We start from the raw sequence: 26,446 nt of genomic DNA, 5'->3' as shown, positions 1-26,446 counted from the left end.
TTGACATCTGTGAACGTATAACAGACTTTTAAGTGCTTTTACATACCTTATTTCCAGGGGTAATACAATATTTCATTGCCTGAATGTTATATATTATTTTGTTGTTTAGTTGCTGAGTCGAGTCCAACTCTTTTGCAATCCCATGAACTGTAGCCCACCAGGCTCCCCTGCCCATGGGATTTCCCAGGCAAGAATACTGGCGTGGGTTGTCATTTCCTTCTCCAGGGGATCTTCCTGACCCAGGGATCGAACCCGCGTCTCTTGCATTGGCAGGCGGATGCTTTACCATTGCACCACCAGGGAAGCCCTTGTGTTATTTATCATATATGTATATATAAAATAGATGTTAATAGCATGTGCATACACAAGTCAAGGAACTTCACAGAGGAAGAGAGATTTGAAATGAACCTTGATTCACTGGCACAGCAGCAGTAACAGGAAGTGAGGAGGGTGGCTCAGGAGGAGGGAAGGGTACTCAGGCCTGGAGTGAAACGCAGGGAGGGTGTGTGAGTCTCCTGACACAGGGTAGGGGTTAGTGTGTTGATGGAGCAGTCCAGGACAGATTCCTTAAGGCCTCTGGGACAAGATTCCTTAAGGCTGTTTGAATGGAAAAGTGACAAGAGAATTTGGGCAGCTCAACCTGACAGTGAATGAGGATGGAGGCGGGTGAGGCTGCGGATGTGGAGACTGGCCAGGAAGACATCGGAGCCGCCCCTTCCCCGTCCCCCCAAGTGATAGAATAGGGGGATGGGAAGTGGGGGAGCTGTGTGGTCTAAGCGTGACTGGTGACAGGATGGCCTCCCCAGCCGAGAGGATGACGGCCTAGGAAGACTGTGCTCTGACTCTGGGGGATCGTGTGCTCCTGAATGGAAATAAACACCCAGGGTGCATGGTTGGTGGGAGGGCCAATGTAGTACTTACTCGTCAGTTGTAGAGATAGAAATGGTGGAGGGACTAAGTGTATTTTAAAGTTTATTGAGCTTTCTTAAGGTATAACTTATGTATCATAAAATTCATTTATTGTAGGTGTACAACTTAGTGTTCTTCAGCTAATTTTTGGAGGTGGGTAATATCTCCACAATCTAGTAAGGATGTTTATATCACCTCATGTAGTTCTCTTGTGCCATTGTACAGGCTCTGGTTTTCAGACCGTTTCTTAGAACCCTGCCTCCTCTTCCTCCTTCCCCCAAGGAACTGCTTTCAAGGCTCTGTGAACTTGGAAACTCTTTTTGCTGAGGAATGGAGACGTAAATGGGCTTCCATGCACGAGATCCTCATTTGATTGCTGGGTCAGGAAGATCCCCTGGAAGGGAAATGGCAACCCATTCCAGTCTTCTGACCTGGGAAATCCCATGGACAGAAGAGCCTGGTGGGCTACAGTCCATGGGGTCACAAAGAGTCTTAAATGCCAGATGAGCCTGTTTGCTGTCTTTTATGTGTTGAGGTTTCATTTAAGATTTTATTTGAAAAATAATTTCTGCCAAAGGTTTGAAAACCTCTGGTTTCATGCCTAGAATAGATAACCTATTTTTCTGGTTTATTTCTAGTATATTTTTGGGTGAATTGTCCAAGTACTTCTGTCACTGTATAAATTTGAACTGTTTCCCATATGTATGGGCTTCCCTTATAGCTCAGTCGGTAAAAAACTGGCCTGCAATACAGGAGACCCGGTTTTGATTCCTGGGTCGGGAAGATCCCCTGGAGAAGGAAATAGCAACCCGCTCCAGTATTCTTGCTTGGAGAATCCCATGGACAGAGGAGCCTGGCAGGCTGCAGTCCATGGGGTCGCAAGAGTTGGATACAACTTAGCGACTTAACTACTACTACTACTATATCAGTCTTCAAGGTAATTTTTCTACATGCCCCAAACCTCTTTTTTTCTTGATCTTTTCAACAGGAAGTTTTAACGAGGGAACAGATTTTAAAATTCTGCTTCTGTAATTAAAACTGGAGTCTTCTGTGTCCTTCACTTTGAAAGTGTTTTCCTGCTGGTAGCCCTGAAAGGTTGTGACGTTCTCATTTCTAAACTTTCAGGATAAAGCTTTGAAGTTTTTCAACATCACTGGTCAAACAATGGAGAGTTTTGTGAAGTCGCTGGATGGGGATGTTAAGGAGCTGGATTCTGATGAAAATCAATTTGTTTTTGCTTTGGCCGGAATCGTAACAAGTGAGTAATTCCCTGTGAATGTAGTGACTTTCCGGGATATATTCCAGAGCAGTGATCACAGTTAGGGTGTGTGCGCATGAATACCTCTGGTTCAGATAGGCTCCTGCCCTGGAGGCGCTGACTCAGTGGACGGGGTAGGGACTGGGTGTGTGTTGTGGAGCATCACCCAGTGATTCTGATAAGTAAGCATCAGTGAGTATGAGCAGCTCACCTTAGGAAACAGGACGGCGCTGCATGTTCTGCTCAGTTCTGTCCGTTGACAGAAGTCAAAACTGTATGTTTAGCTACTTGTTGTTTGGCGTCATCGTCATTTACTTATATCTACCTAAAGTAAAAGCCTTAAGCAGAGCTTCAGGTAGGCTCTTGCTCTTGTTTTGCTGTTGTAATTCAGTTCAGTTCAGTCGCTCACTCGTGTCCGACTCTTTGCGACCCCATGAATTGCAGCATGCCAGGCCTCCCTGTCCATCACCAACTCCCAGAGTTCACTCAGACTCACATCCATCAATGTGCTATTGTAATTAAAGAATTCCAAAAAATCTAAATTGTCTCTTTAGTGAGTTTTCCCCAAAGATTATAGTTACGATTAGATAGAATTCTAATGGCAAAACTGCTGCAAAGGATAAAGCCAAAGGACTAAATAATTAATGCTAATATAGTGGAACATGGTATATACTAGTGAGTATTAAGGCTCTTTGTTCTGAAGTCAGTGAAATAGTTATAGTGCTATGACTTACTTTTTTACATTGTTCTTTCATCTGCTGTATGCTATGCTCCTCTTAGGGTGATTCTCTGCTCTTAAATAGAGGGGAAATGTTATTTTTCCTCATCTACTGAAATCCTAATGCAGTGGATCTCATGTAGACAATTTCTTCATAAGCCCTTAAGAGCCGGTGATATTCTTCACGGGCAGATGTTGAGACCCGGGTGTTGTCCAGTCCTGATTTGGCCTTTGTCTGCTGGAGGACTGCCTCATGCACTTTCATCATAGCCTCTTCAGCTGGTTGAGGCTTGCACTGCTCCACCTTCTAAAATTGCTGTAAGATATCTTTTCTTCTTTTCTTTTTTAAATAAATACTTAGGTATTTGGCTGCCCGAGGTCTTAGTTTAGTTATTTGGTGGCACGTGGGATCTTTAGTTGCCGTGTGCGGGATTTAGTTCCCTGATCATGGGTGGAACTTAGATCATCCGCATTGGGAGTGTGGAGTCTTAGCCACTGGACCACCAGGGATCCCTGGGGTCTCTTTTTTAGCAGAATGTTTAATACTTGCAAATTTGATGATTAGATTTTCTGCTGTGTGCAAGTGACTCCAAAAGTCTGTGATGTATGTGACTTTCCATTCTGCTGAATTGTGATTTTGAATTGCTTCAATTGCCAGCTGGTGTGCAGTGGTGAGGTCGTGGGCCAGTGGGCAAGGCCAGCCTGTTGCTCAGCAGCCAGGCTCAACTTGGCTTTGTTTTTCCCTGCCTGGAGCGGCTCACTTAGGAGCCCTCATGAAGAGTCAGAAGCGGGCGTGTCTGCATTGCGTTCCCTTACAGGCTGATGACCGTGATGCAGTGCTTACGCGCTTGTGTTGGCGTTTACTGCTGCTCTCCTGAGGCCTCGGGGCCTTCCGTGTCTCAGATCCCAAGACTGTTCCACGGGGAGTAGGCAGGACAGCAGATGCCTTGGTTAGCTGTCAGATAGATCCTCTGTCTTTTAAACTTACCTGTGGGAAATGCTCCCATTACAGCTTTTTTTTTCACCTTGTTGCAGTCCTGCAAGTTTTGACAAATGCATGCAGTCACGTTACCACCACAGTGAAGACATGGAAAGGTTCCATTTCCTCCCTCTTGTCCCCCCGCTTCCTCCCCGTTCCTTTTGCAGCCCACCCCTCCGCCCACCATCAGCACCACGCAGCTGCTCGTCTGGCAGTTTGCTGCACCTTTTAGCTGAATTTTCCTGGCTGGCCTGTCTGGTGTCCAGTGTCCACCCTAGGGGAGCAGGTGCTGGCCTCCCATTTCTCCTTGCAGCGCCTGCCTTTTCCTATTTTTTCCTGTCAGTCGGTTGATTCTGCAACCTCAACTCTGATGTGTTCAGGATAAGTTGTGATTTTTCAATTATCTACCTGCCTCTTTTTAAAGAATGGAGGTGTCGCTCTTTTCAGTTTACTGTGTCCTAAGCAAAAGCTGGCTGTCAGAGATTGGTTTAAACTGTGAAATTAGTGAATTTTTCTTATCCATAGTCACTGTTGTTCATAATAGGTTAATAGTAACACAAAGTATGGATTTTTAGGCCCAGCTAGTCCACTTCCTGGGATGTCAGTTCTCTGGACTTTATTTCCTCTTTATTTTTATAATGCCTGCTCAGTACCTCACACAGTGTTGTGCATGTTACTGAGCTTTGGGTAAGTGGCAACATATTGTAACCCAAGGTCTTGTTTAACAAAGGGTGTGCGGTGGTTTTCTACAATTTTATAAGTGGACACATATAGAACTTAAAAGGAGATGGCAAATTGTTATCGCAACCCTGTGAAGGTTAACTTGCTTAGCTTACAAATGGAAAACTTATTTTTCTGACTACCTTTTCTACTTTTTGACTATTTGGAAGTTATAATTGCACTCCTTGTCTCTAAATTCTGGGTTTATTCATTCAAACAGTGTTAGGTAATGATTGTTGTTTAGTCTCAAAGTCGTGTCCAACTCTTTTGTGACCCTATAGACTGTAGCCCACCAGGCTCCTCTGTCCATGGGGTTTCCCAGGCAAGAATATTGGAGTGGGTTGCCAGTTTCTTCTCCAGGGGATCTTCCTGACCCAGGGATCGAAATCATGTCTTCTGCACTGGCAGGTGGATTCTTTACCACTGAGCCACCAGGGAAGCCCTTAGGTAATGATTAACGAATCAAAATTTCCTTTTTTTGCCATGCCTCATAGCTTGTGGCATCTTAGATCCCCAACCAGGGAGGACCCGGGCCCAGCAGTGAGAGTGCCGAATCCTAACTATTAGACTGTCAGAGAACTCCCCCAAGTTACTTTTTTGGTTGTTGATAATTTGTGGCAGGACTGGATCCAGCTCATCTGTCATGGACGTAATAGTTGCACAGAGCTTATAGCAGCGCGCCCTTGTGTCAGTGACCAGCGCTGCTCCAGGCCCCTCTGTGCTTCTGCCTCCTGATTCCCGCCCTCACGCGCTTGCACTGACACAGGGGAGCAGAGTCCAGTTCCTCTTCCACCGCTGACCAGCCCTGTGCTCTTTACACTGTGACCCCCAGCTTCGTCTTCTGAAAAGAGAGGCTTAGGCCCCCAGATGAGGATGAAGGTCTGCCCCAGCCCTGGACTGCGGGTGCTCTGAGAAAGGAGGCTGTGGGCCTTGCCTCTGGGATCAGGTGGTGGCCTCTGAGGCCAGTTAGCCTTTGCTGTGTGCCATGTCCTTGAGTAACTGTCCCTAGAGCATGTTTCTCAGCTTCAGCAGGAAATTCTCTGTTTGGGGGTGTTCTTTGCATTGTGGGGTTTAGGAACATCCCTGCACTCTGCCCTGAGAGTCCAGGAGCAGCCCCTGGGGTGACAGCCAAGAGTGTCTCCAGTGGTTGCCAGGTGTCTCTTGGTGGCAAAATTGTGCTCCCTTGCCACTTGGAGAACCACTGCCCTGTATCATGGCCTTAACCTGTCTTATACACAGAAAGTTTATGATAATCTGGGATGTTAGAGGTAAATGCAGAGAGCTGTTTTGACATGCTGAAAACTGTTTTGGTTTCTGTGTCCCCTGGGCGTGAATCTGACATGTTTGATGTCATCTATCTATATAGAGGTCTTGCTAATTCAGGAGAATTTGATACCTGTTATCTACAATATCCAGTTAATCACAGACATTGTCTTAGTCGTCTTTCAGTGGTTTGTCTTGGATAATTGGGGATACTTTGTAATCTCTCCTTAGATAATGCCCTTCCTTCAGTTGACAGAGTGTGACCAAGATAAGGAGCTGTTGTTTTGTGGAATTGGAGTGTTTCCTTGAAACTCATGTCCCTTTTGTAGCTGGCTCAGTTAAAAGATAAGCACAGACAGTTCAGTTCAGTTGCTCAGTCATGTCTGACTCTTTTGGGACCCCATGAACCACAGCACACCAGGCTTCCCTATCCATCACCAACTCCTGGAGTTGACCCAAACTCATGTCCATTGAATCAGTGACACCATCCAACCATCTCATCCTCTGTTGTCCTCTTTTCCTCCTGCCCTCAATCTTTCCCAGCATCAGTGTCTTTTCAAATGAGTCAGATCTTTGCATCAGGTGGCCAAAGGATTGTAGTTTCAGCTTCAACATCAGTCCTTCCAATGAACACCCAGGACTGATCTCCTTTAGGGTGGACTGGTTGTATCTCCTTGCAGTCCAGGGGACTCTCAAGAGTCTTCAACACTGCAGTTCAAAGCATCAATTCTTCGATGCTCAGCTTTCTTTATAGTCCAAGTCTCACATCCATACATGACTACTTATAGCCTTGACTAGACAGACCTTTGTTGACAAAGTAACGTCTTTGCTTTTTAATATGCTATCTAGGTTGGTCATAACTGTCCTTCCAAGGAGTAAGCATCTTTTAATTTCATGGCTGCAGTCACCATCTGCATTGATTTTGGAGTCCAAAAAAATAAAATCAGCCACTCTTTCCACTGTTTCCCCATCTATTTGCCATGATTTGATGGGACCAGATGCCATGATCTTCATTTTCTGAATGTTGAGCTTTAAGCCAGCTTTTTCACTGTCCTCTTTCACTTAGGCACAGTCAGTCTTAGAGTTTTCCAGATTGATGGAATGTAAGAGGAGGACTGTGAGATTGAGGACGGGAGGAAAAGGAGACAACAGAGGATGAGATGGTTGGATGGTGGCATCAACTCAATGGACATGAGTTTGAGCAAACCCGGGAGATGGTAAAGGACAGGGAAGCGCCTAGTATGCTGCAAAGAGTTGGACACAACAATAGAACCTTTCACTGATAGGGGCTCTGGGATTATAGTTAATTTTGTGGTTGTTTCTTGAATCATACATAGTATGGGCAAATAATATTCAGATTGGTTGTAATTTGTGTGTAGGAGAGTTTTCTAGGACTCTAAAAATTTTCCTTCTGTAGTGCCTATCCATTTCATTTACAAAATAAACGCCTATCTGTTAAACTTTGCAGGAGCTGTGTCCAGAGAGCAGGGGTGATGATGGTCCCAGAATGACAGTTAGAGATTGGGAGAAACGGAAGGTGCTTGGAGTCTGTCTTTCCTGAGAGTGCAATTGAGTGTTAAGGGAAGGAATCTGAACAAATAGAAAGAAAGGAATTACACTTGTAGATGGGCTGTTGGAAAGTCGGGGGATCTGCTTGGAGCTCTTTAATTCATGATGGGTCAACAGGTGATAGCACCTGGCTGGCAGCGGAGCTCTGCCAGCATAGGCCTGGCCCTTGATTTTTCTTTGACTGGGTGCCCTAACAGTCTGAACACACACTCTTCCATGGTGGAAATTTATCTAACCCAGTGCAGTAGGTTGAGCATCTTTTCATGTATTCGTTGGCCATTTGTGTCTCTTCTTTGGAGAAATGTCTATTTAAGTCCTTTGCACATTTCAAAATTAAGTCATTTGTTTTTTTATTATTGAATTGTTAGAGTTCTTTGTATATTCTAGATACCAGCCCCTTATCAGGTATATTATTTACAAAACTTTTCTGTCATTCTGTAGTTGTCTTTTCGCTTCTTGGTAGTGTCCTTTGAAGCACAAAAGTGGTACCTTTTTGATGATATACAGTGTATTTATGGCACCCCACTCCAGTGTTCTTGCCTGGAGAATCCCAGGGACGGGGAGCCTGGTGGGCTGCCATATATGGGGTCCACAGAGTCGGACACGACTGAAGTGACTTAGCAGCAGCAGCAACAGTGTATTTTTTTCTTTAGTTACTTGCTTTTTTGTTGTCATATATAAGAAGTCATTGGTTTAATTCAAGAATATGAAGATTTACCCCGTGTTTTCTTCTAAGAGTTTTATAGTTTTAGCTCACACATTTGTCTCTTTGATCCATTTTGGGTTAATTTTTATGTATGGTATAAGGTAGGGGTTCAGTCTTTTTTCTTTGCATGTGGCTATCTAGTTGTCCCAGCACCATTTGTTGAAAAGATAATTCTTTTATCCTGTCTCCATTCAATTGTCTTGATCCCAACTCTTGAAAATCAGTTAATCATAAATTTGAGTGTTTATTTCTGGACTCTCACTTCTACCATTGATCTGTGTTACTATTATTATGTCTGTACCTTATTATGATTCCTAGTATAAAAAATAAGACAAAATAATTACAAGGTAAAGCAAAAGTATCATACATAATACCCCTCAACTTTTTATATTTTTTATCAGCATATGTAATTCACACTAGTTTCATTTCTTAAATTATATAATTACTATGGTAACTTCTAGAAGTACCTATAAACTTTGAAGAAAAATGAACCTAGAGGAGAAAAAAACGTGCAGTTTAACAGAAAAGTAAACCAGCAATCCTTCACAGTCCTAGGGCTAACTCACGTATCGCAGATAGACTGATAATTCCCGGAGCTGTCAGTGTAGAACTTTGTTGACATTTATTTTACTTCATAGTTGCTCCTTCACCTGTGCTTAGTGAAAGGGAGGATTGGCCTTCACCCTTACAATACTGGATACGTGGGAAGGGACCTCACGCGCCAGTAAAGTTGCTGCGTCTTGTCGGGTGGTGTTGCTTGCTCTGGTACAATGTACGTTTTGCTCTAACTTTTTTCTTGAGTGACATGTTAGTGATGTTTCTGTTATCTGTTGCTATGTAACAGACTGCCCCCAAATCTTGTCATTAAACACTACCAGTCATTTATTTCTCTCAAGAACTTGCAGTTTGCTCTGGACTTGGCAGGCAGGATCTGCTGCTGCTCTGCTCTGACTGGGACCTCAGCTGGGCTGACTCACATTGCTGTGGGTAGCACAGCGGGGGTGAGCAGGACTCCTCCTCTCCTTGTGGCGTCTCGGGCCTCTCCATGGTATACTTGAATGTAGTTGCATCTCAGCAAGAGTTAGATTTCTTTCCTAGCAACCAGGGCTCCCAGAGCAGCTGGCAAGGGACAGAGGTGGAAGCTGCCAGGTTCCTTCTGTCTTGCCTTGAGAGTTGTGCAGCAGGTGGGTTGCGTTCTGCTGCTCATACCCAAGTCAGGAACAACACAAGGCCTGCAGACCAGAGGCATGGTTTGTTGGCAAGTCATCTCTGGAAACTACTGAAGTATGTAGCTAGAACGTGTGTTTCCTTTCTTAATATGAAGAATGTCATCTCCAAAAACTTCCTTAGAATGACTTTGAGTTTATGATGCCCAATGCTTCATTTCCCCCAAGGTATTTCTATAGTAAAACTAGAGTGTTTCTTGTGATAGAAAATATAGGCATCAGGTTCAAATTTATTGAACAAATAACATCACATTTGTCAGTGAAGGGTCCTGTCTTCAGTAAAGTTATCGCTGTCATGAAATGATATTCCAAATTAAATAGCATGAGGCAATTATGAGGCAAAAATTGCTGGAATACCAAGCAAAAATGGGAACAAATCTGTTAGGTTTAGGAGACTTTAATATTCTCGTTTGATCAGGAATGTCCAGTGTCTGGTTCCATAGGGTTGGCCTGGTAGCATAGATGAAATTTATATTCTGCTATTAGATAACAGTTAATCAAAGACAGAGCAAGTCAGTGATAGAATTTATCCTCCATTCTTGATAGTTACTAGCAAACGAAAAATAGAACAGTTTCTTAAACTTGTAGAGGATCTTGCCAGAACCGTCCCGTGAACACCACACTTAACTGGAAGTGCATCTGGTGAGGCCAGAGGCCTCCGGGTGCCGCTGCCCTGTGTCTCCTCCAGCCAGACCGGCTCATGTGGGTTAGGAATTTCAGTCACTCTGAATCATGCTTTATTGTTAGACCTAGCCAAGGAAAAATCATACCGGCACATAAATAAATATTCTGGATTACTGACGTGTCCTTGTAGGTATCTGGGAGTGTGACGGAGCCAGTGTTAGCTCCACAGTGTCCCTGGGGAGGCAGGGTGATGACTTGGTCTGGTTTCCTTGTTGGTTCTGTGGGACCTCAAGCATGAAGAAAGGTGACACTCGCTAACCCACAGTGGTGTGTACAATTTATAAAAAAACTTTTCTTGTAATCAGTTTTTGTCCTGGTCTCTTTTGACCTCATGATTTCAGTTTGGTATTCTAGTTTAAAGTCCTCAGGATTTCACTCCTAGGGTTGAAGGTGTATTTTAGTGTCCTTGGTCCCAGATAAAGTCCCCAGCCCCGACCTTCTGTTTGGACCCTGACCGCTCATAGCTGTTTATCCAGTATTCCGGAGCCTGGTGTCCACTTGCTGTGCTGTGGCCAGACTGCACCTGTATTTAGACCCAGCGCTCTGTTCCACCACCCAGCCCTTTGCTAATCACAGTGGACATTGCTCACCTTCTTACGACTGCTCTGCTTCTCAGTTACCCTATTCTGGCTGTTGGCTCTGTGGCTAACTATTCTGCGTTCATTAGGTATGTTAGAAGAAAGACAGCAACACTCCTCTGTCTTGGACAGACTTCTCTAGGTTTTGAAGTAGCAATGATTTTGATGCTCTGTGTCCTCTTTCTGTTGCAGATGTAGCCGCCATAGCCAGTGGCCGTGAATTCCTGGTTAACTCGAGTCGGGTGCTCCTGGACACCATACTGCAGCTTCTAGGGGACCTGAAGCCCGGACAGTGTACCAGACTCAAAGTGTACGGTGGCTAGTATTGAAAAGTTCACGTTTATTTACATATGAGTTAGAATTTGCTGATTGGGCCTCTTTTTCAAGCAAACACAGTTAATTTAGCTATAGGTCTAAAAAATAGAAGAAACAAATTTCCTGGAGAGTTAAGGGATGCACTCTCTATTTGATACTATTTTAGGAAAATAATACAAGCAAAAGGAATCTTCCTATCTCAGGGCAATCATTGAGTCCCAGATGCTGTCGTGGGTGAACTTTAGACTAGGTGATGGCTGTGGCAGCACCCCACTTCCAGGGACCAGAACCTGGCCTCACTTTCACCTGTGTGTGACCAGTTACTACGCACGGAGTGGTTGAAACAACACCTGCTTCAGGGTCTGCAGGTCAGAGGTTTGAGTGCGCTTGCTTGGTATCCCAACAGGGCCTCACGAGGCCCCAATCAAGGATGGTCCAGTTGGGTCTCTTTCCAGAGGTTCTGGGTCAGAGTCTGCTTCCACGTGCATTCAGGTTGCTGGAGGAACCCAACTCCTTGTGTTTATAGGAGTCTGGTCCCTGTATCCTTGCTGGCTGTCAGGTGGGGCCATGTTTAGCTTCCAGGGGTGATTGAATTCCTTATCACCTGACCCCCACCCCATCTTCAGATCAAAGCAACTCCCTGAATCTTACTTCACTTTGAAACTTCTTCTATTTCTTCTTCTCCTACCAGCTGGAGAAAACACTATGCTTTCGATGGGGTCATAGGTTTACATTTGGCATAGCTGAATAAACTCCTTTTTGATTAACTCAGAGCCAGCTGATTAGTGACCTTAGTTGTATCTGCTGAGTCTCACTGCCTGGACCAGGTGACTTAACACGATGTTGTTGTGGTTTAGTTGCTAAGTCATGTCTGACTCTTTTGGAGTCTGCCAGGCTCCTCTGTCCTTGGGATTTCCCAGGCAAGAATACTGGAGTGGGTTGCCATTTCTTTTTCCAGGGAATCTTCACAACCCAGGGATTGAACCCACGTCTCCTGCACTGACAGGCAGGTTCTTTACTGTTGTGACACAGGGAAGCCCAGCTTAACATGACCAGGGTGTTACGTGTTGGCCGCAGAGATTAGGATAGGAAGCCTTGATCCATTTTCAGATTCTGCTACTGCACCATTTATTTTGGGTGTTTGCTTTTACTTCTTGGAGCTCTTTATTTAATAGCTTCTTTAAGTCTTTGTCAGATACTTCTTATATCTGTGTCATCTTGGCTTTGGTATGTTTTGATTCTCTTGTTCCACATGAGTTGGGATTTTTCCTGTTTCTTTATAGGCTGAGTAATTTTTGGATTGTATCCTGGACATTTGAATATTATGCTTTGAGGTCCTGAGTCTTGCTTAAATCTTATGGGAAATGTTGATGTTTTGTTGCAGCAGGCAGTCAGCCTGGTTGGGGTCAGGTCACAAGTTCTGACCAGCCTTCTCTGTTTATGACTTCCATGTCAGTTCCATTTTTTGTTGTTGTTTTGGTTTTAGCCACATTAACGTGGCTTGCAGGATCACAGTTCCCTGACCAGGGATTGAACCTGGGCCATGGCAGTGAAAGTGCTGAATCCTGACCACCAAATCCTAACCACTCCCGTCAGTTCCACTTTTAAGAGGCCTTGGCAGTGCTCTTGGGTCTGCCCCTCTCATGTGTCCCTGTCCAAGACCTGGATGATGTGATGTTTTAGTTCTCAGAGTCTAGTACATGCTGCTTATGATCAGATCCACACATGCATAGCTGGGGTGAGGCCTGGAGTCTATAGGCGACCTCGTGGGGTCACATTCCTGAGCTCCTAACTCTCCATGATGTCTTGGTGCTTGTTTGTTCTCAGGAGCCCTCTTTAGTCCTTCCCCTGGAAGGCTGGTTCTCTGTGTCCTGAGGTGTCACATTCCTGCACTGTGCCCACACCCAGGGCAAGTGCTGGAGTGAAGAGGATCCCAGTTCCTTTGGGTGGTGAGGATGATTCCCTTCCCACAGAGTCTGCGTTACCCGAGGGCTCCCACCGCCAGCCTGGTCAGTGCTCCCCCTCATCTCCTCAAGCCTGAGCCCTGGGCTTCTACTGGCATGCTCTGTGTGGGTCAGGGCCACCTTGGGCTTGGGGGCTGAGTGGTGAACTGCTGGTTTGGTGGTTCTTACAGTTATGGTCTTCTTCACAATCCACCTGCTTCTGTTTCCTTTTCTGGGGCCTAACCTAGCTGCTCCTTGTATTCTGTCCAGAGTTTATAGCTGCATCAGAGACAGCAAGAGGGCGGGTGTGTTGACTCGGTCTTCTCTGGAGCAAAGCTCTCCGGTCCACCTAAGTGTGTGTGTACATGAGCAGTACATGTAGTACAACGTGACATGTAACTTACCTAGTGGTGTGTGTATGTTTACAAGTTGTATGTGGATCTTCTTACCCTTGTAAGTATTTTGCATCAAAGACAATGTAACGTTTGAATTATGTTCTCACTATGGATGGACATGTATCTTATTTTCATGTTTTACTCTACAATGTAATGTTAAAGTGAAAATCTTTGGCAAACATGTCCTTGCTAACTTGTGTGAGAGTTCTTTGAAGAGTTTTCCCAGAAGTGCAGTGTTTGAGATAAAGGACACGCACATTCAGTTTTATGAAGTGCTGCCCCATGGGTCACCAGAGTGCACAGTTGCACACACACTGCACAGAGCTCTGTCTTCCCACTCCCTCGTCAGTTCTTCATGGTTCTGTTCTTGTAAAGAACACTCATGTTATCTCTGTTTCTGTCTTTAGGTTTAACTTACCAGTGAGGGTGTGACTCTCTTCACATGTTCATAGCATGAGTTTTTTTTCCATGAATGCCTGTTGCCCATTTTCTGTTGGGTTGTCTTTTTCTTAATGATTTGTTATCATTCTGTTGTCTCCTGCTTCTGTGTCTGTACACGGTCAGTGTTTGCAGGGCCAGCCAAGCCCCTCCTCCAGTTTCTGTGGCATGGTGTGGGGCCTGGGTCTCTTCTTGCCTCTCTGGATCTGGTGCATGGAACCCTCTGCCTCTTCGTCCTGATGGGCTCCTGTCCACTGCAGCGGGAGGTGGGAGGACTGCCTGCAGAGACGTTTGCTTGCTTACTTGACAGGCTTCCTTCTGACTCCTGAGCACAGCGTGAGCAGCTGTCAGCCTCGAGCCCTCTTGGGGTCACTGAAGCAGGTCCCCCGCTTGGTTCTCTCCAGCTGCCTCCTGATACGCACACTGTCACCCACATCCTGCATCGCTGTTGAAGTCCGGCCCCAAGTGCTCTGAACTAGGACCTCTCGTTCTGCAAGCACTTCCTTTGCTTTTTGACCTCTCCTCGACTTGACTGCATCTTGCCTTTTTCTTGGGGATTTTACTTTCCTTTCCACCTTCGTGATCAAAGGCTGCTCCTTTTCAGCAGCTTGGGTACCTTAGAGCCAGAGATGGGGATTAAAAAAAAATTTTATTTAGAGCAAGTTTTTAGTTTCACAACAAGATTGAGAGGAATATACAAAACTTCCCCATAAACCTCTGCCCCTGCTCCACATGCTGCTGCTGCTGCTGCTGCTAAGTCGCTTCAGGCGTGTCTGACTCTGTGTGACCCCATAGATGGCAGCCCACCAGACTCCTCCGTCCCTGGGATTCTCCAGGCAAGAACACTGGAGTGGGTTGTCATTTCCTTCTCCAATGCATGAAAGTGAAAAGTGAAAGTGAAAGTGAAGTTGCGTCCGACTCTTCACGACCCCATGGACTGCAGCCCACCAGGCTCCTCCGTCCATGGGATTCAAAAGTACTGGAGTGGGGTGCCATCGCCTTCTCATCACGGCTCTCCCAATTATCAACATGACTCATGAGAATTTTTTTTTACCAAGGCTGAACCTGCTTTGATGCATCGTAATTGCCCAGAGACCATAGCATATGCGTGTGCGTTCGCTCCAGCTGTGGTCCATGTGTGGATTTGGGCAGATATGTCATGACCCACGTTCACTGTTATAACAGCGTGCAGAGGGTCCTGGACTTGGTCCTCGTGTGCATTGTCAGCCTATGAGGTGGGCAGCTCCGTCTCAGTCCTCAGACACGTACTGCTGTCCTGTTCAGCTCCTTCCTCCCTTTGCCTCCAAACCTTGCTGAGACTCCCGCTCCGCACTGCTTTTCTCTCCTCCAGTCACTCCATTGGCCGCCCAGCTCACTTGGATCCGCTGGTGAGGCGTGTTGGGGTTTCCTTTCCTCTGTCAGCGGCCCCAGGCCCCTCCCCACCATCTCCTGAGTGCTGACCTTGGACCAGCTGTCAGCTGCTCCCTTCCTGGTTGCCGTGGTGCTGGAGGAGGTTTCCAGATGCACAGTCATGCTGGTTCACCCTCCCCTGGTCCTGAGCCCTCTGCAGCCCTCATCTGTCCTTTATTTCCCTGCAGCATAGGTGTGGGGGTCCCAGCAGGTGCCTTCCTGCCTGCTCCCCAGGGAAACCTGAGGGGCGTGGCCTGCGCTCATCTGCCTCACTGCCTCACTCTTCACCCGCCTCACCAGCAGTCTCTCACGTGGCCTTGTGGGGTTGGGGGGCTTTCACTAGCTGCCCTTTTGCTTAGTTGCTCTCTGGGACTTTGCTCAGTTAGGTGTCGTCTCTTGCTTTGGCATCTTTGAGTTATCCTCCCCACTGGCTCCTTCTCAGCCTGTGTTCTCCCAGCTGTGCTCTGACCACTGTCCATAGGACCCTGGGGTTCGTATTGGCCAGCTCTGCTAGGACCTGGGTGGCTTTGACTTTTCCACGACATGGCGCATCTTCCTGGGATGAAGGGCTGGTTCATGGCACCGTGTTCCTTTTGCTTCTCTTGAAGTCCCCATGGACCCTGGGGGTCAGTGGCCATATAACAGACTTGACTCTCCCCAGGGGCCCCTCTTCGCTGGCAAATGGGACGTTGTTGTGACTTGGCCTCCGTGAGTTCTTTCAATGTTATGTCCTCTCAGGCCGTTTAATTTCTTACTAGCTCCAGTTTATCTGCCTTTTTTTAGAAGACCCTTGTTAAACTCTCCAAGTCTAGAAACTTCTGACGACATCTGGTGGTTGGACACCAGTGGGCCCTGGGGCTTTTCAAGGTGCTTGTGTTGATGGCAGGGTGGCGGGGTTGCTGTTGGCTGTATCGTTTAAGCCTCGGCATCTGTACCTCCAAGGGTACACCTTCTTGCTACACCAACCAGGACTGTGTTCTCTGTTGATAATTTTTACATCCTCATCAGCCTCTTTGGCGTCTGCACCATGTGGCCAGTTGATAGGACTGTGGGCAGCCCCAGGCCTGCCCGAGGCCAGGCTCTGTCTGTCAAGGCTGGGGAAGTGAGTTCTGGCAGGTGGTGATGAGCCACTGGGTTGGGGGCGGATCCTGCCCACCTCTTCCTCATGCAGCCAGCCCTCAGGGTGTGAAGTGTCTGGAATTTCCCCATCCTCACAGCATCAGACCTTACCCTTCCATCTCCAGCCATGGGGCATCAGCCTGGCACGCAGAGTGCTCAGCACAGGCAGAGTCTGTGCCCTCATCTTGGGATTGCTGGGGGCCCCCAGGCGTCGTGCCGGCCCTGGGTCTGGCAGGTGGACCCTCCGAGACTCCTGGTTGTGTCTTGTTTGCCCACTGGAGTCACCTGACACTGGTGCTGCCACTCTCCTTGACGCTCAGTAAGAGCTGGAAAAACTTGTTTTGTGTTTCACATTGGAGATCTGGATTTCAGGAATTAGGGTTACTTCCAGCCTTTTAAACTGTCCCCGGAGTCTTTTATACACAACTGTCATTGCCCAACCTTCATTATGATTTTACCAGTCCTGTTGACACAAGCCATAGGAAGCTTTCTGAGCTCTTGTTGTCTTTGCTTCTTAGGGTCAGTGTGGGAGCCAGACCTGCTGAGAGTGTCATTGAATGGGTTGGGTAAAGTCCCTGCTGGAGAGAGGGGGCCACTGGGGGATGAGCAGGAAGATGGAGAGAGGGAAGTCCTGGGGGGTGAGCTGGAGGGCAGTGGCAGAGAGGGGTTCTCCATAATTCTTCAGCCACTGCTTAGTTCTCCATAAGGTATGCACACCCTCCCCGCCCCCCCCCACCGGACCTGGGGTTCGGCTCCATGCAGTAGGTTTAATCTGTAGCAGCACTGGTCACTGATACGGCATGCTTCACCATGCAGGGGCCCCTGAGCGCACAGCATGTGGGCAGCGGCTCTGCAGAGTGGGCTTGAGAAATTCCTCTGGGGATGGGGTGCTTGCTCCCCCTGCTTGCAGTTACTGTTGGTTTATACCCCCAGCTGTGGGCTGCCCAGTTGTTACCAACAGTTTAGTGAGGTAGAAGCCCCGCTTAGGACGTCTGTCAGGTCCTGTGGTGCAGAACCAGCTCGTGAGCACCGCAGGAAGACCCGTCCCTGCTGTGTGACCAGATCAGTCCTACTGCTTGTCGAGTAGGGGCAGCTCCAAGTGGCTGTGTCAGCCCTGCAGATCGGAGCCTCAGCGAGTGACGATTCACTGTCAGGACTGAAGGGCTGACTTTGCCTGTAGACACCCAGCCTCCAAATGGGAAAGAACTGACCTGGGATAATCAGAATGCAGACTGTACTTCTTGGAAGGTGATTCTGGAGGCTTTTCCATAAAACGTCTTAAAACAGTAGAGATATTTTAGAACTGAGTTTAGGGCACTGAGCTTAGAGAGGGAGCTCTGAGCACACACATCAGGGTGTGTTCAGTGCTTTGTCATCGTCTTCCGTTCACTGTAAGCTTCTAGACAGCACAGGCTGTGTCCTCAAGGCCTGGTACACAGAGGTGCTCAGTGAATGTTGCTGAATGAGCAAATGAGGGGCAAATACTCACTTTCTGGGTTATGGTCATACTTGTTTGTTGTTAGAAGTTATACAATGTGTTACTGTGCATTCGGGTGGCCTGACACCTCTTCACTTAGGAGTGGCTTGATGCCAATTGAAAAGAAATCTTCAAACATGATCAGGTTTCTAAATGGTTTTCTAGTCAAAACTTTAGTAATATGGGATGGTAGAAAAGTTATCATTAAGGACATTATAAATAATTGATCATGATGTTGGTTAACAGTTAAATGTTTTGAAAAGAAAGGTATGTTTTAAAGACAAAACTTAAATATATTCAAACTCCTTAATTTGGCGTTATCAGCATTTCCAGATATTAAAAAGGTTAACCAACTTCTGAAAAGTTTATGTCCAACATTTCGGGTCTGGAACTAATATATATTATTTTCTAGGCAGCAGAGCTTTCAGCCACAAAATGTTTACCATTTGTTGAGACTACATTAGAGCCTGGTAACCAATGCTGAGTATAACCTCAGTTCTTTTGAAAGGCATTTTTAGGGTTTTAGCCTATCAAGTTTGATCATTCTATGTATATTAAAGAAACAAGCAGGGCTTCCCTGGTGGCTCAGTGGTAAAGAATTTGCTTGCCAATTCAGGACACTTGGGTTGGATCCCGATCAGGGAAGATCCTGCATGCCCCAGAGCAACTAAACCTGTGCGCCATAGCTGAGCCCGTGAGGGCCCAGGAGCCACAGCTACTGAGCCCGTGAGCTGCAGCTGCTGAAGCCTGTGTGCCCTAGAGCCTGTGCCCTGCAACAGACGCTACCACATGGAGAAGCCTGCACACCACAACTAGAGAACAGCCTCCAGTCATTGCAACTAGAGGAAAGTCCGTGCAGTAATGAAGACCCATCAGAGCCAAAAATAAATAAATACTAAAAAAAAAAGATCAGATCAGTCGCTCAATCGTGTCTGACTCTTTGCGACCCCATGAATTGCACCACGCCAGGCCTCCCTGTCCATCACCAACTCCCGGAGTTCACTGAGACTCACGTCCATCAAGTCAGTGATGCCATCCAGCCATCTCATCCTCTGTCGTCCCCTTCTCCTCCTGCTCCCAATCCTTCCCAGCATCAGAGTCTTTTCCAATGAGTCAACTCTTCGCATGAGGTGGCCAAAGTACTGGAGTTTCAGCTTTAGCATCATTCCTTCCAAAGAAATCCCAGGGCTGATCTCCTTCACAATGGACTGGTTGGATCTTCTTGCAGTCCAAGGGACTCTCAAGAGTCTTCTCCAACACCACAGTTCAAAAGCATCAATTCTTCAGCGCTCAGCGTTCTTCACAGTCCAACTCTCACATTCATACGTGACCACAGAAAAAACCATAGCCTTGACTAGACGAACCTTTGTTGGCAAAGTAATGTCTCTGCTTTTGAATATGCTATCTAGGTTGGTCATAACTTGCCTTCCAAGGAGTAAGCGTCTTTTAATTTCATGGCTGCAGTCACCATCTGCAGTGATTTTGGAGCCCAGAAAAATAAAGTCTGACACTGTTTCCACTGTTTCCCCATCTATTTCCCATGAAGTGATGGGACCGGATGCCATGATCTTCGTTTTCTGAATGTTGAGCTTTAAGCTAACTTTTTCACTCTCCACTTTCACTTTCATCAAGAGGCTTTTGAGTTCCTCTTCACTTTCTGCCGTAAGGGTGGTGTCATCTGCATATCTGATGTTATTGATATTTCTCCCGGCAATCTTGATTCCAGTTTGCATTTCTTCCAGCCCAGTATTTCTCATGATGTACTCTGCATATAAGTTAAATAAACAGGGTGACAATATACAGCCTCAACGAACTCCTTTTCCTATTTGGAACCAGTCTGTTGTTCCATGTCCAGTTCTAATTGTTGCTTCCTGACCTGCATACAGATTTCTCAAGAGGCAGATCAGGTGGTCTGGTATTCCCATCTCTTTCAGAATTTTCCACAGTTTATTGTGATCCACACAGTCAGGTATTCCCATCTCTTTCAGAATTTTCCACAGTTTATTGTGATCCACACAGTCAAAGGCTTTGGCATAGTCAATTAAAAAAAAAAAAAAAAACAAGCCTGTATTTGGCTTTCTCAGTAAGAAAAAGGTAAATAACAGTGCACTTTGGGGTAGAGGAGGTGGTCAGTTCCTCACAGAAGACGTGCTGAACTTCATGAATGTGGAGCAGATCCTTGACGTCAGCCTCAGAGCAAATCATAACCATGACGAGATGCCATTTCATTCCATCTCAGTGAAAACAGTCTTGAGTCTGAATTCTGGGCTTTGGAGAGGACATGAGTCCTGTCTGCTCTGTGGGTGGGAGGGAGATGAAACGGCGGGGCTGAATCTGTTAGCTGTATGTGCCTGGGACGGATGATCCACTTCTGCATACCTACTCCAGGGAAGGTGCTGCCCATAAACCCCATGACAGGTGTGTAGAAACGTCACAGCACACAGCAGCAAAGTAATGAAACCTCTGTCAGCTGGAGAATAGATAAACAGATTGTGACAGTATGCGGGGACACAGCAGTGAAAATGCATTTGAGCCTTTCAGATCAACCCAGCCAAACTTCTCGTGGTGGTGGGGACCATCAGAGCAGTCAACTGCTGCTGGTGCACATGCAGAGAGCAGGATTGGTGGGGTCCACGTGTATGTCAAGGTCTGTGGAGATTCACACCTTACTCCCACATCAGGTGAGGATAGTGGTCCCACCTCTACGAAGTCCGAGTTCAGATGGAGTTCACTAAGGGGATTTGCTTTTTTAACCAGGGAGGTGGATGTTGTTCTTTTTGTGTGGCTTCTATGTTACATAGTTCAGTTCAGTTCAGTCGCTCAGTCGTGTCCGACTCTTTGTGACCGCATGAACCGCAGCACGCCAGGCCTCCCTGTCCATCACCAACTCCCAGAGTCCACCCAAACCCATTTCCCTTGAGTCGGTGATGCCATCCAACCATCTCATCCTCTGTCGTCCCCTTCTCCTCCTGCCCCCAATCCCTCCCAGCATCAGGGTCTTTTCAAATGAGTCAGCTCTTCGCACCAGGTGGCCAAAGTATTGGAATTTCAGCTTCGAAATCAGTCCCACCAATGAACACCCAGGACTGATCTCCTTCAGAATGGACTGGCTGGATCTCCTTGCAGTCCAAGGGACTCTCAAGAGTCTTCTCCAACACCACAGTTCAAAAGCATCAATTCTTCGGGACTCAGCTTTCTTTGTAGTTCAACTCTCACATCCATAAATGACTACTGGAAAAACCATAGCCTTGACTAGACAGACCTTTGTTGGCAAAGTAATGTCTCTGCTTTTTAATAAGCTATCTAGGTTGGTCATAACTTTCCTTCCAAGGAGTAATTTTAATTTCATGGCTGCAATCACCATCTGCAGTGATTTTGGAGCCCAGAAAAATAAAGTCTGACACTGTTTCTACTGTTTCCCCATCTATTTGCCATGAAGTGATGGGACCGGATGCCATGATCTTCGTTTTCTGAATGTTGAGCTTTAAGCCAACTATTTCACTCTCCTCTTTCACTTTCATCAAGAGGCTTTTTAGTTCTTCTTCACTTTCTGCCATAAGGTGGTGTCATCTGCATATCTGATGTTATTGATATTTCTCCCGGCAATCTTGATTCCAGCTTGTGCTTCCTCCAGCCCAGCGTTTCTCATGATGTACTCTGCAGGTACTTGAGTAAAAAAATACCTAAAGGAAATCCACACTGATGCTGAAACTGAAGCTCTAGTACTTTGGCTGCCTGATGGGAAGAGCTGACTCACTGGAAAAGACCCTGATGCTGAGAAAGATTGAGGGCAGAAGAAGGGGGCAACAGAGGAAGAGATGGTTGGATGGCATCACTGACATGAGTTTGAGCAAACTCGGAGATGTGAAGGACAGGGAAGCCCAGCGTGCTGCAGACTGTGGGGTCACAAAGTCAGACGTGACTGAGCTACTGAGCAACAAGATTTTTAGGCTCAACCTGAGTGAAGCAGGGCAAGTCAAACCAGCATTTAACTAATCAGTCACTGTGTTCCTCTTTAAAAACTGATGGGCCTCCAACTGTGAGTTTCTATCTGTCATTCAGTCTGAAGTGTCTGTATTGCTCTGCCAGTTACTTCTTTCTCACACAACATATGCAGCCTTTTCTAAGAAGTTTATTGCTCTTTGATCCTTAGAATTATTTGATTGTGCTAATTTGGCTACTTTAGATTTTAGTCAGTTTTGGGTGACTGATGTGTCATGCCTCTGGTTTGTTTTTATGGCTGGTTTCTTTGGAAATCCTGGGTGTGTTCTTCGTTGCTTCCAGGTTACAGGTTACCATTTCTTTTACAATGAAGAATAAGGTAGTTAGTTGCATCACTTGACTTCTGGTGACTCAGCTTTGGACGGCAGACTGTCTGGAGGGCTCTCGGGCCTCTTCCTGGGAGAGCCTTCTGCTTCAGATGGAGAGAGGGCCTTTTCACTGCAGAAGAGTTACTCTTGTAGTGTGCAGGTTACTCATCCTTTATCTCAGCCTTGCTTCAGTCCTTTCGCCGTCAATGGAGGATGTGTCTCAGTCTCGAGACTTTGGAGACAAGGAAATTTGTAACCTATCTTCTGCTTAGGTTCATGGGAAAAAACAGAATTTGCCTATTTTTTTTGTCATTGGAAGAAAAATGACTCCCAGTATTGCAGTACTTTCGGAAACTACATTTCCTTTTAATACTGAAGTACCAGAAGAGTAAGATCATGGCATCCGGTTGCATCTCTTCATGGCAAATAGATGGGAAAACAGTGGAAACAATAAGAGACTTTGTTTTCTGGGGCTCCAAAATCCTTGTGGATGGCGACTGCAGCCATGAAATTAAAAGACCCTTGCTCCTTGGAAGAAAAGCTATGATAAGTCTAGACAGTGTATTAAAAAGCAGAGACATCACTTTGCTAGCAAAAGTCTGTATAGTCAAAGCTATGGTTTTTCCAGTAGTCATGTGTGGATGTGAGAGTTGGACCATAAAGAATGCTGAGCACTGGAGAACTGATGCTTTTGAACTGTGGTGTTGGAGAAGACTCTTGAAAGTCCCCTGGACTGGAAGGAGATCAAACTGGCCAATCTTAAAGGAAATCAACCCTGAATATTCACTGGAAGGACTGATGCTGAAGCTGAAGCTCCAATACTTTGGCCACCTGATGTGAAGAGCTGACTCATTGAAAAAGACTCTGATGCTGGGAAAGATTGAGGGTGGGAAGAGAAGGAAGAGGGTGACAGAGGACGAGATGGTTAGATGGTATCATTGACTCAGTGGACGTGAGTTTGAGCAAATTCCAGGAGATAGTGAAGGACAGGGAGGCCTGGTATCCATGGGGTCGCAAAGAGTCGGACACGACTGAGCGGCTGAACAATACCAACCAGAGGAGTGAATTGAACGGAAAGTCTCTTTTGACCTGATTGTTGGAAATTTGATAGATTATTTACAGTACTTTTGGTTGGAGTAGAAACGTTGGAACAGAAAGCATTTACATGAGAACTAGTGAGTGGTTCAGAGTTTGTTGTTTACTAAGTGGTGCTGTGACCTGGGAGCGGTCTGGTCTTCAGTGAGGTAGCCTGGCAGTAGCAGGAGGTCACGTGGTGCTGTGGCTGTTACGTTTGCTCCATTCTAGCTTCTTTGGCATGGAGCTGATGATGACCAAGTGTGAAATTTTAGAGATAGTTGTCAGTTTGTGTTTTTGTCACTTTAAACGGAGTCAGTGGAAGAATTTCAACTAGACATATTATCTGGGGTTTGCCCCACACTTCAGTCACCACCCAGATATTAATAGCCTTTTAAAATCTAGAGAAGAAAGAGTGGCTTGTTTTCTTTTTAGGCTCTAAAGCACTGCTTGGCAAGCTTTCCCCAAAGGGCCAGATAGAAAAGTTTTAGGCCCTGTGGGCCATAGGATCTCCATTGCAGTGACTCAGCCTGCTGCTCTAGCCGGAAAGCAATGTGGGAAACACACTGGAGTCTGAGGAGTTCCAGCCGTCTGTGCTGGTGACCTGAACATTTCTCTTCTTGAGATTCTGGATTAGAGAGCTCAGAAAATTCTAAATACTGTGTTGAATCAATCTTCCTCATGAATACATTATTTGAACATCTCTTAATAACTCATTAAATGAGTTACCAGTGTATAGATTTTGGATATGTGTAAAAGTTGTCAGGAAAACTTGCAAAGATTTGTAATTTTGGCTCATTGTGTGGCCTGCGAGGTGGCAGAAGATGGTAATTTGAGAACTGGGCATTGCTATTCTGAAGGAGGAGAGGACAGACTGTCTTGCGTGCTGCCCTGCTAGGCTCTCGATCGTGTGGAGCTTGTTCAGTTTCCATATGGAACTTTCCAAGTGCTTGTCATGTCCCAGGAACTGCACCAGCCTGTGTATCTATAAAGACCCATCAGCCATGAAGCTTGCTTTCGACAAGCCAAGTTGAGTGGGGAAGCCAGCTATTTTAACAGGAAACTGTAATACACATTTCCATGGCATCATGTATGCATATGCCATAATTTATGTAATTAATCCCTTAATGGGCCGATCGCAATCCCTGATTCTCCTTTTGCCTCAGGCTCCATTAGATCTTGGCACAGTACTGTCACTGATCTCATCTTGATATTAAATTTTGATACATTGCTTATTATGGAATTTTTGCAATAGTTTTGACTTGTAAAAGCTGCATTACAATATATTTTAAAAACTTTGATTAGTAAGCTTTTTTGGCACCCCATAAATTTGCATCCAGAACACACGCCTCGCTCTTCGCCCGCTGGTCTGTGGGTTAAATGTTCAGTTGTACACACTCCAGACACTTCGGGAGCAGGCTGTGGGCTCTGATTCCTTTTTCTGAAGAGAACCAATGTTTGTCCTAACTACCTAGTTAACTCCACCTGACTTCTCCACTCTGGCTCCCCATAGGCAGTCAGCAGCCAGATCTGTGCCTCCATCTGTGGTTTTCTTCTTCTTCTCCACCGGGCTCCTTACTGTCTGCCTTGTGCAGTGGACGGTTCAGAGCTGGCCGTAGCCTGGGCAGATCTGCACTTGAGCCTTAGTGCTCCCCTTGTCCTGGAACCTGCCTTTCTCGACTTCCTCTTTCCCAGCTTCGTTCTGTTTGCTGTCATTTCTTTAGCTTTCTTTTCTGTTCAGTATTTTTCCTTTCCCAGGTGTCAGTTACCCTTGAGTTTTACAGTTTGATTATTAAAGTTTTCTTCTATATTCTGCTTGGTTCTCTTTAGAGCTGCCTTTGTTGTTTATAATCCCCAGTAACTCCTTGATCTCGTTTTAAATTTCTTTTTGAATTATTTAAACCTGTTAAACACAGCTGTTTTCTATTTGGCAATTAATAGGTGTAGTGTCTGAGAATTTTTTTTTTTTTAATTCTGGCTGTCATTGGTTCTTTGTGCTGTTACTTTAAGGACTTATTGTTCACGTTTTTTGTGACTTTTTTTGGGAACTTACAGTTGTTAGCAGTGTGTTTGTGGAAACTCTTTGGCGACCCAGTCGAGGGCCCTTTGCTTTAAGAGGCTGGAACAGCTCCTGTCCCAGGTCTACTTTCTTATCAACTTGTGGATTTTCAGGCCATACAGAAAGTATGCATTCATGCCAAACTTGGCAGTTCACATTCTTCTGGCTTCCTGAAGCGGCCTATGCTCTGAAGCCCTGTCTCGTGTTGGTCAGAGGCTCTTCTTTCTGTCCCTTTGCACAAAGGCACTGACACCGATGCTCCGTGTCTCTGGAATCAGCCATCTTTAGGCCTTCCTGAATTTGAGCTCTCATTCAGTTCCTGGTAAGAGATGGTTTCCCTTCATTTCTTGCAAGCCCATTCGTTTTCAAGAGTTTGCAAAATATTTGTATAGCCTTTTCTGCTACTTTGCAGTATGAAGTTTTGGGGTTCTCTCTATTCTGCAATACTGTCAGAAGTCAATCCTATAGCTTTCCAGTTTTTATTTGGCTCTGTATTACTAGTTGTGGTCCGTTCCCAAGACCACTTGTAAAACCCTGTTTAACTCCAGGTCAGTAGGATTGTCGGTTGTTAGCGATGGTTGGATTGTGTCTTTCTTCATCCCTAAATGGTAGATTAAACAGGGTTGAATGGCCTGACGCGGCCACCCAGACTTCATGGGTAACATTCATTGACTGAAAGGTAGGATTAAATTTTAAACAGTGAATTGAACCTTTAGAGTACAGTATACTTAGGAATTGAGGGTTGCCGGTATGTAAATGCAGGATTGGTAATAAAAGGTTCATAAAAGGTAAGTACAGCTTTGAGGTTTCCTGTGCCCTCATTTGTGTCTCTTGATTATGGAAGTTCATAAAAGGTGGGATTACGTGGCACTGTTGTTCCTCCCTTTCATGAAGCCTCACAGAGACAAGTATTATTTTGCATACCTTCTACTTACTATGCCTGTCTTCCAGATAGTAGAATTGGGTATCTCAAGTGTAAGGGCTCCCCTAAATGTGTTAGGGTCCTGTGAACCAGGAGATACATTGAGGGTGAAACTCTGTTGGGGGGCCAGCATTTCAACACCATTCTCTTTTATATTTCAGGTTAATGCTGATGTCCCTGTACAACGTGAGCATCAATCTGAAAGGCTTGAAGTACATTAGTGAGAGCCCAGGATTCATCCCTTTGCTGTGGTGGCTTCTGAGTGGTAAGGAGGGGGTCTACCTTTAGGTTCCTCGTGCAGCTGGTGTACCTGTTCCTCTGTGGCTGGAGGGAGTGGTAAAGTAGTAGCAGTGAGAGTGGATTATCCCAAGATG

General features: G+C 45.9%; 1 protein-coding gene across 5 annotated transcripts in view; it reads left to right on the top strand.

The window, feature by feature from the left end:
• HSF2BP (heat shock transcription factor 2 binding protein) overlaps positions 1-26,446 on the top strand; it is an 87,415-nt gene that overhangs the window by 25,660 nt on the left and 35,309 nt on the right. For all 5 annotated transcript variants that reach the window (XR_009494429.1, XM_059886755.1, XM_059886759.1 and 2 more), the window contains 3 exons: positions 2,035-2,167; positions 10,803-10,920; positions 26,234-26,337. Coding sequence is in view for 4 of the 5 variants with exons in the window: in XM_059886755.1 (XP_059742738.1) it covers positions 2,035-2,167; positions 10,803-10,920; positions 26,234-26,337 (355 nt within the window). In the remaining variant the exon portion in view is untranslated. The remainder of the gene's footprint in view (positions 1-2,034; positions 2,168-10,802; positions 10,921-26,233; positions 26,338-26,446) is intronic.

The sequence above is a fragment of the Bos taurus genome, chromosome 1 (assembly GCF_002263795.3).
Source record: "Bos taurus isolate L1 Dominette 01449 registration number 42190680 breed Hereford chromosome 1, ARS-UCD2.0, whole genome shotgun sequence".
NCBI lineage: Eukaryota > Metazoa > Chordata > Mammalia > Artiodactyla > Bovidae > Bos > Bos taurus.
Note: the sequence above shows the minus strand (reverse complement) of the source record. Positions and strands in the feature narration are given on the sequence as shown.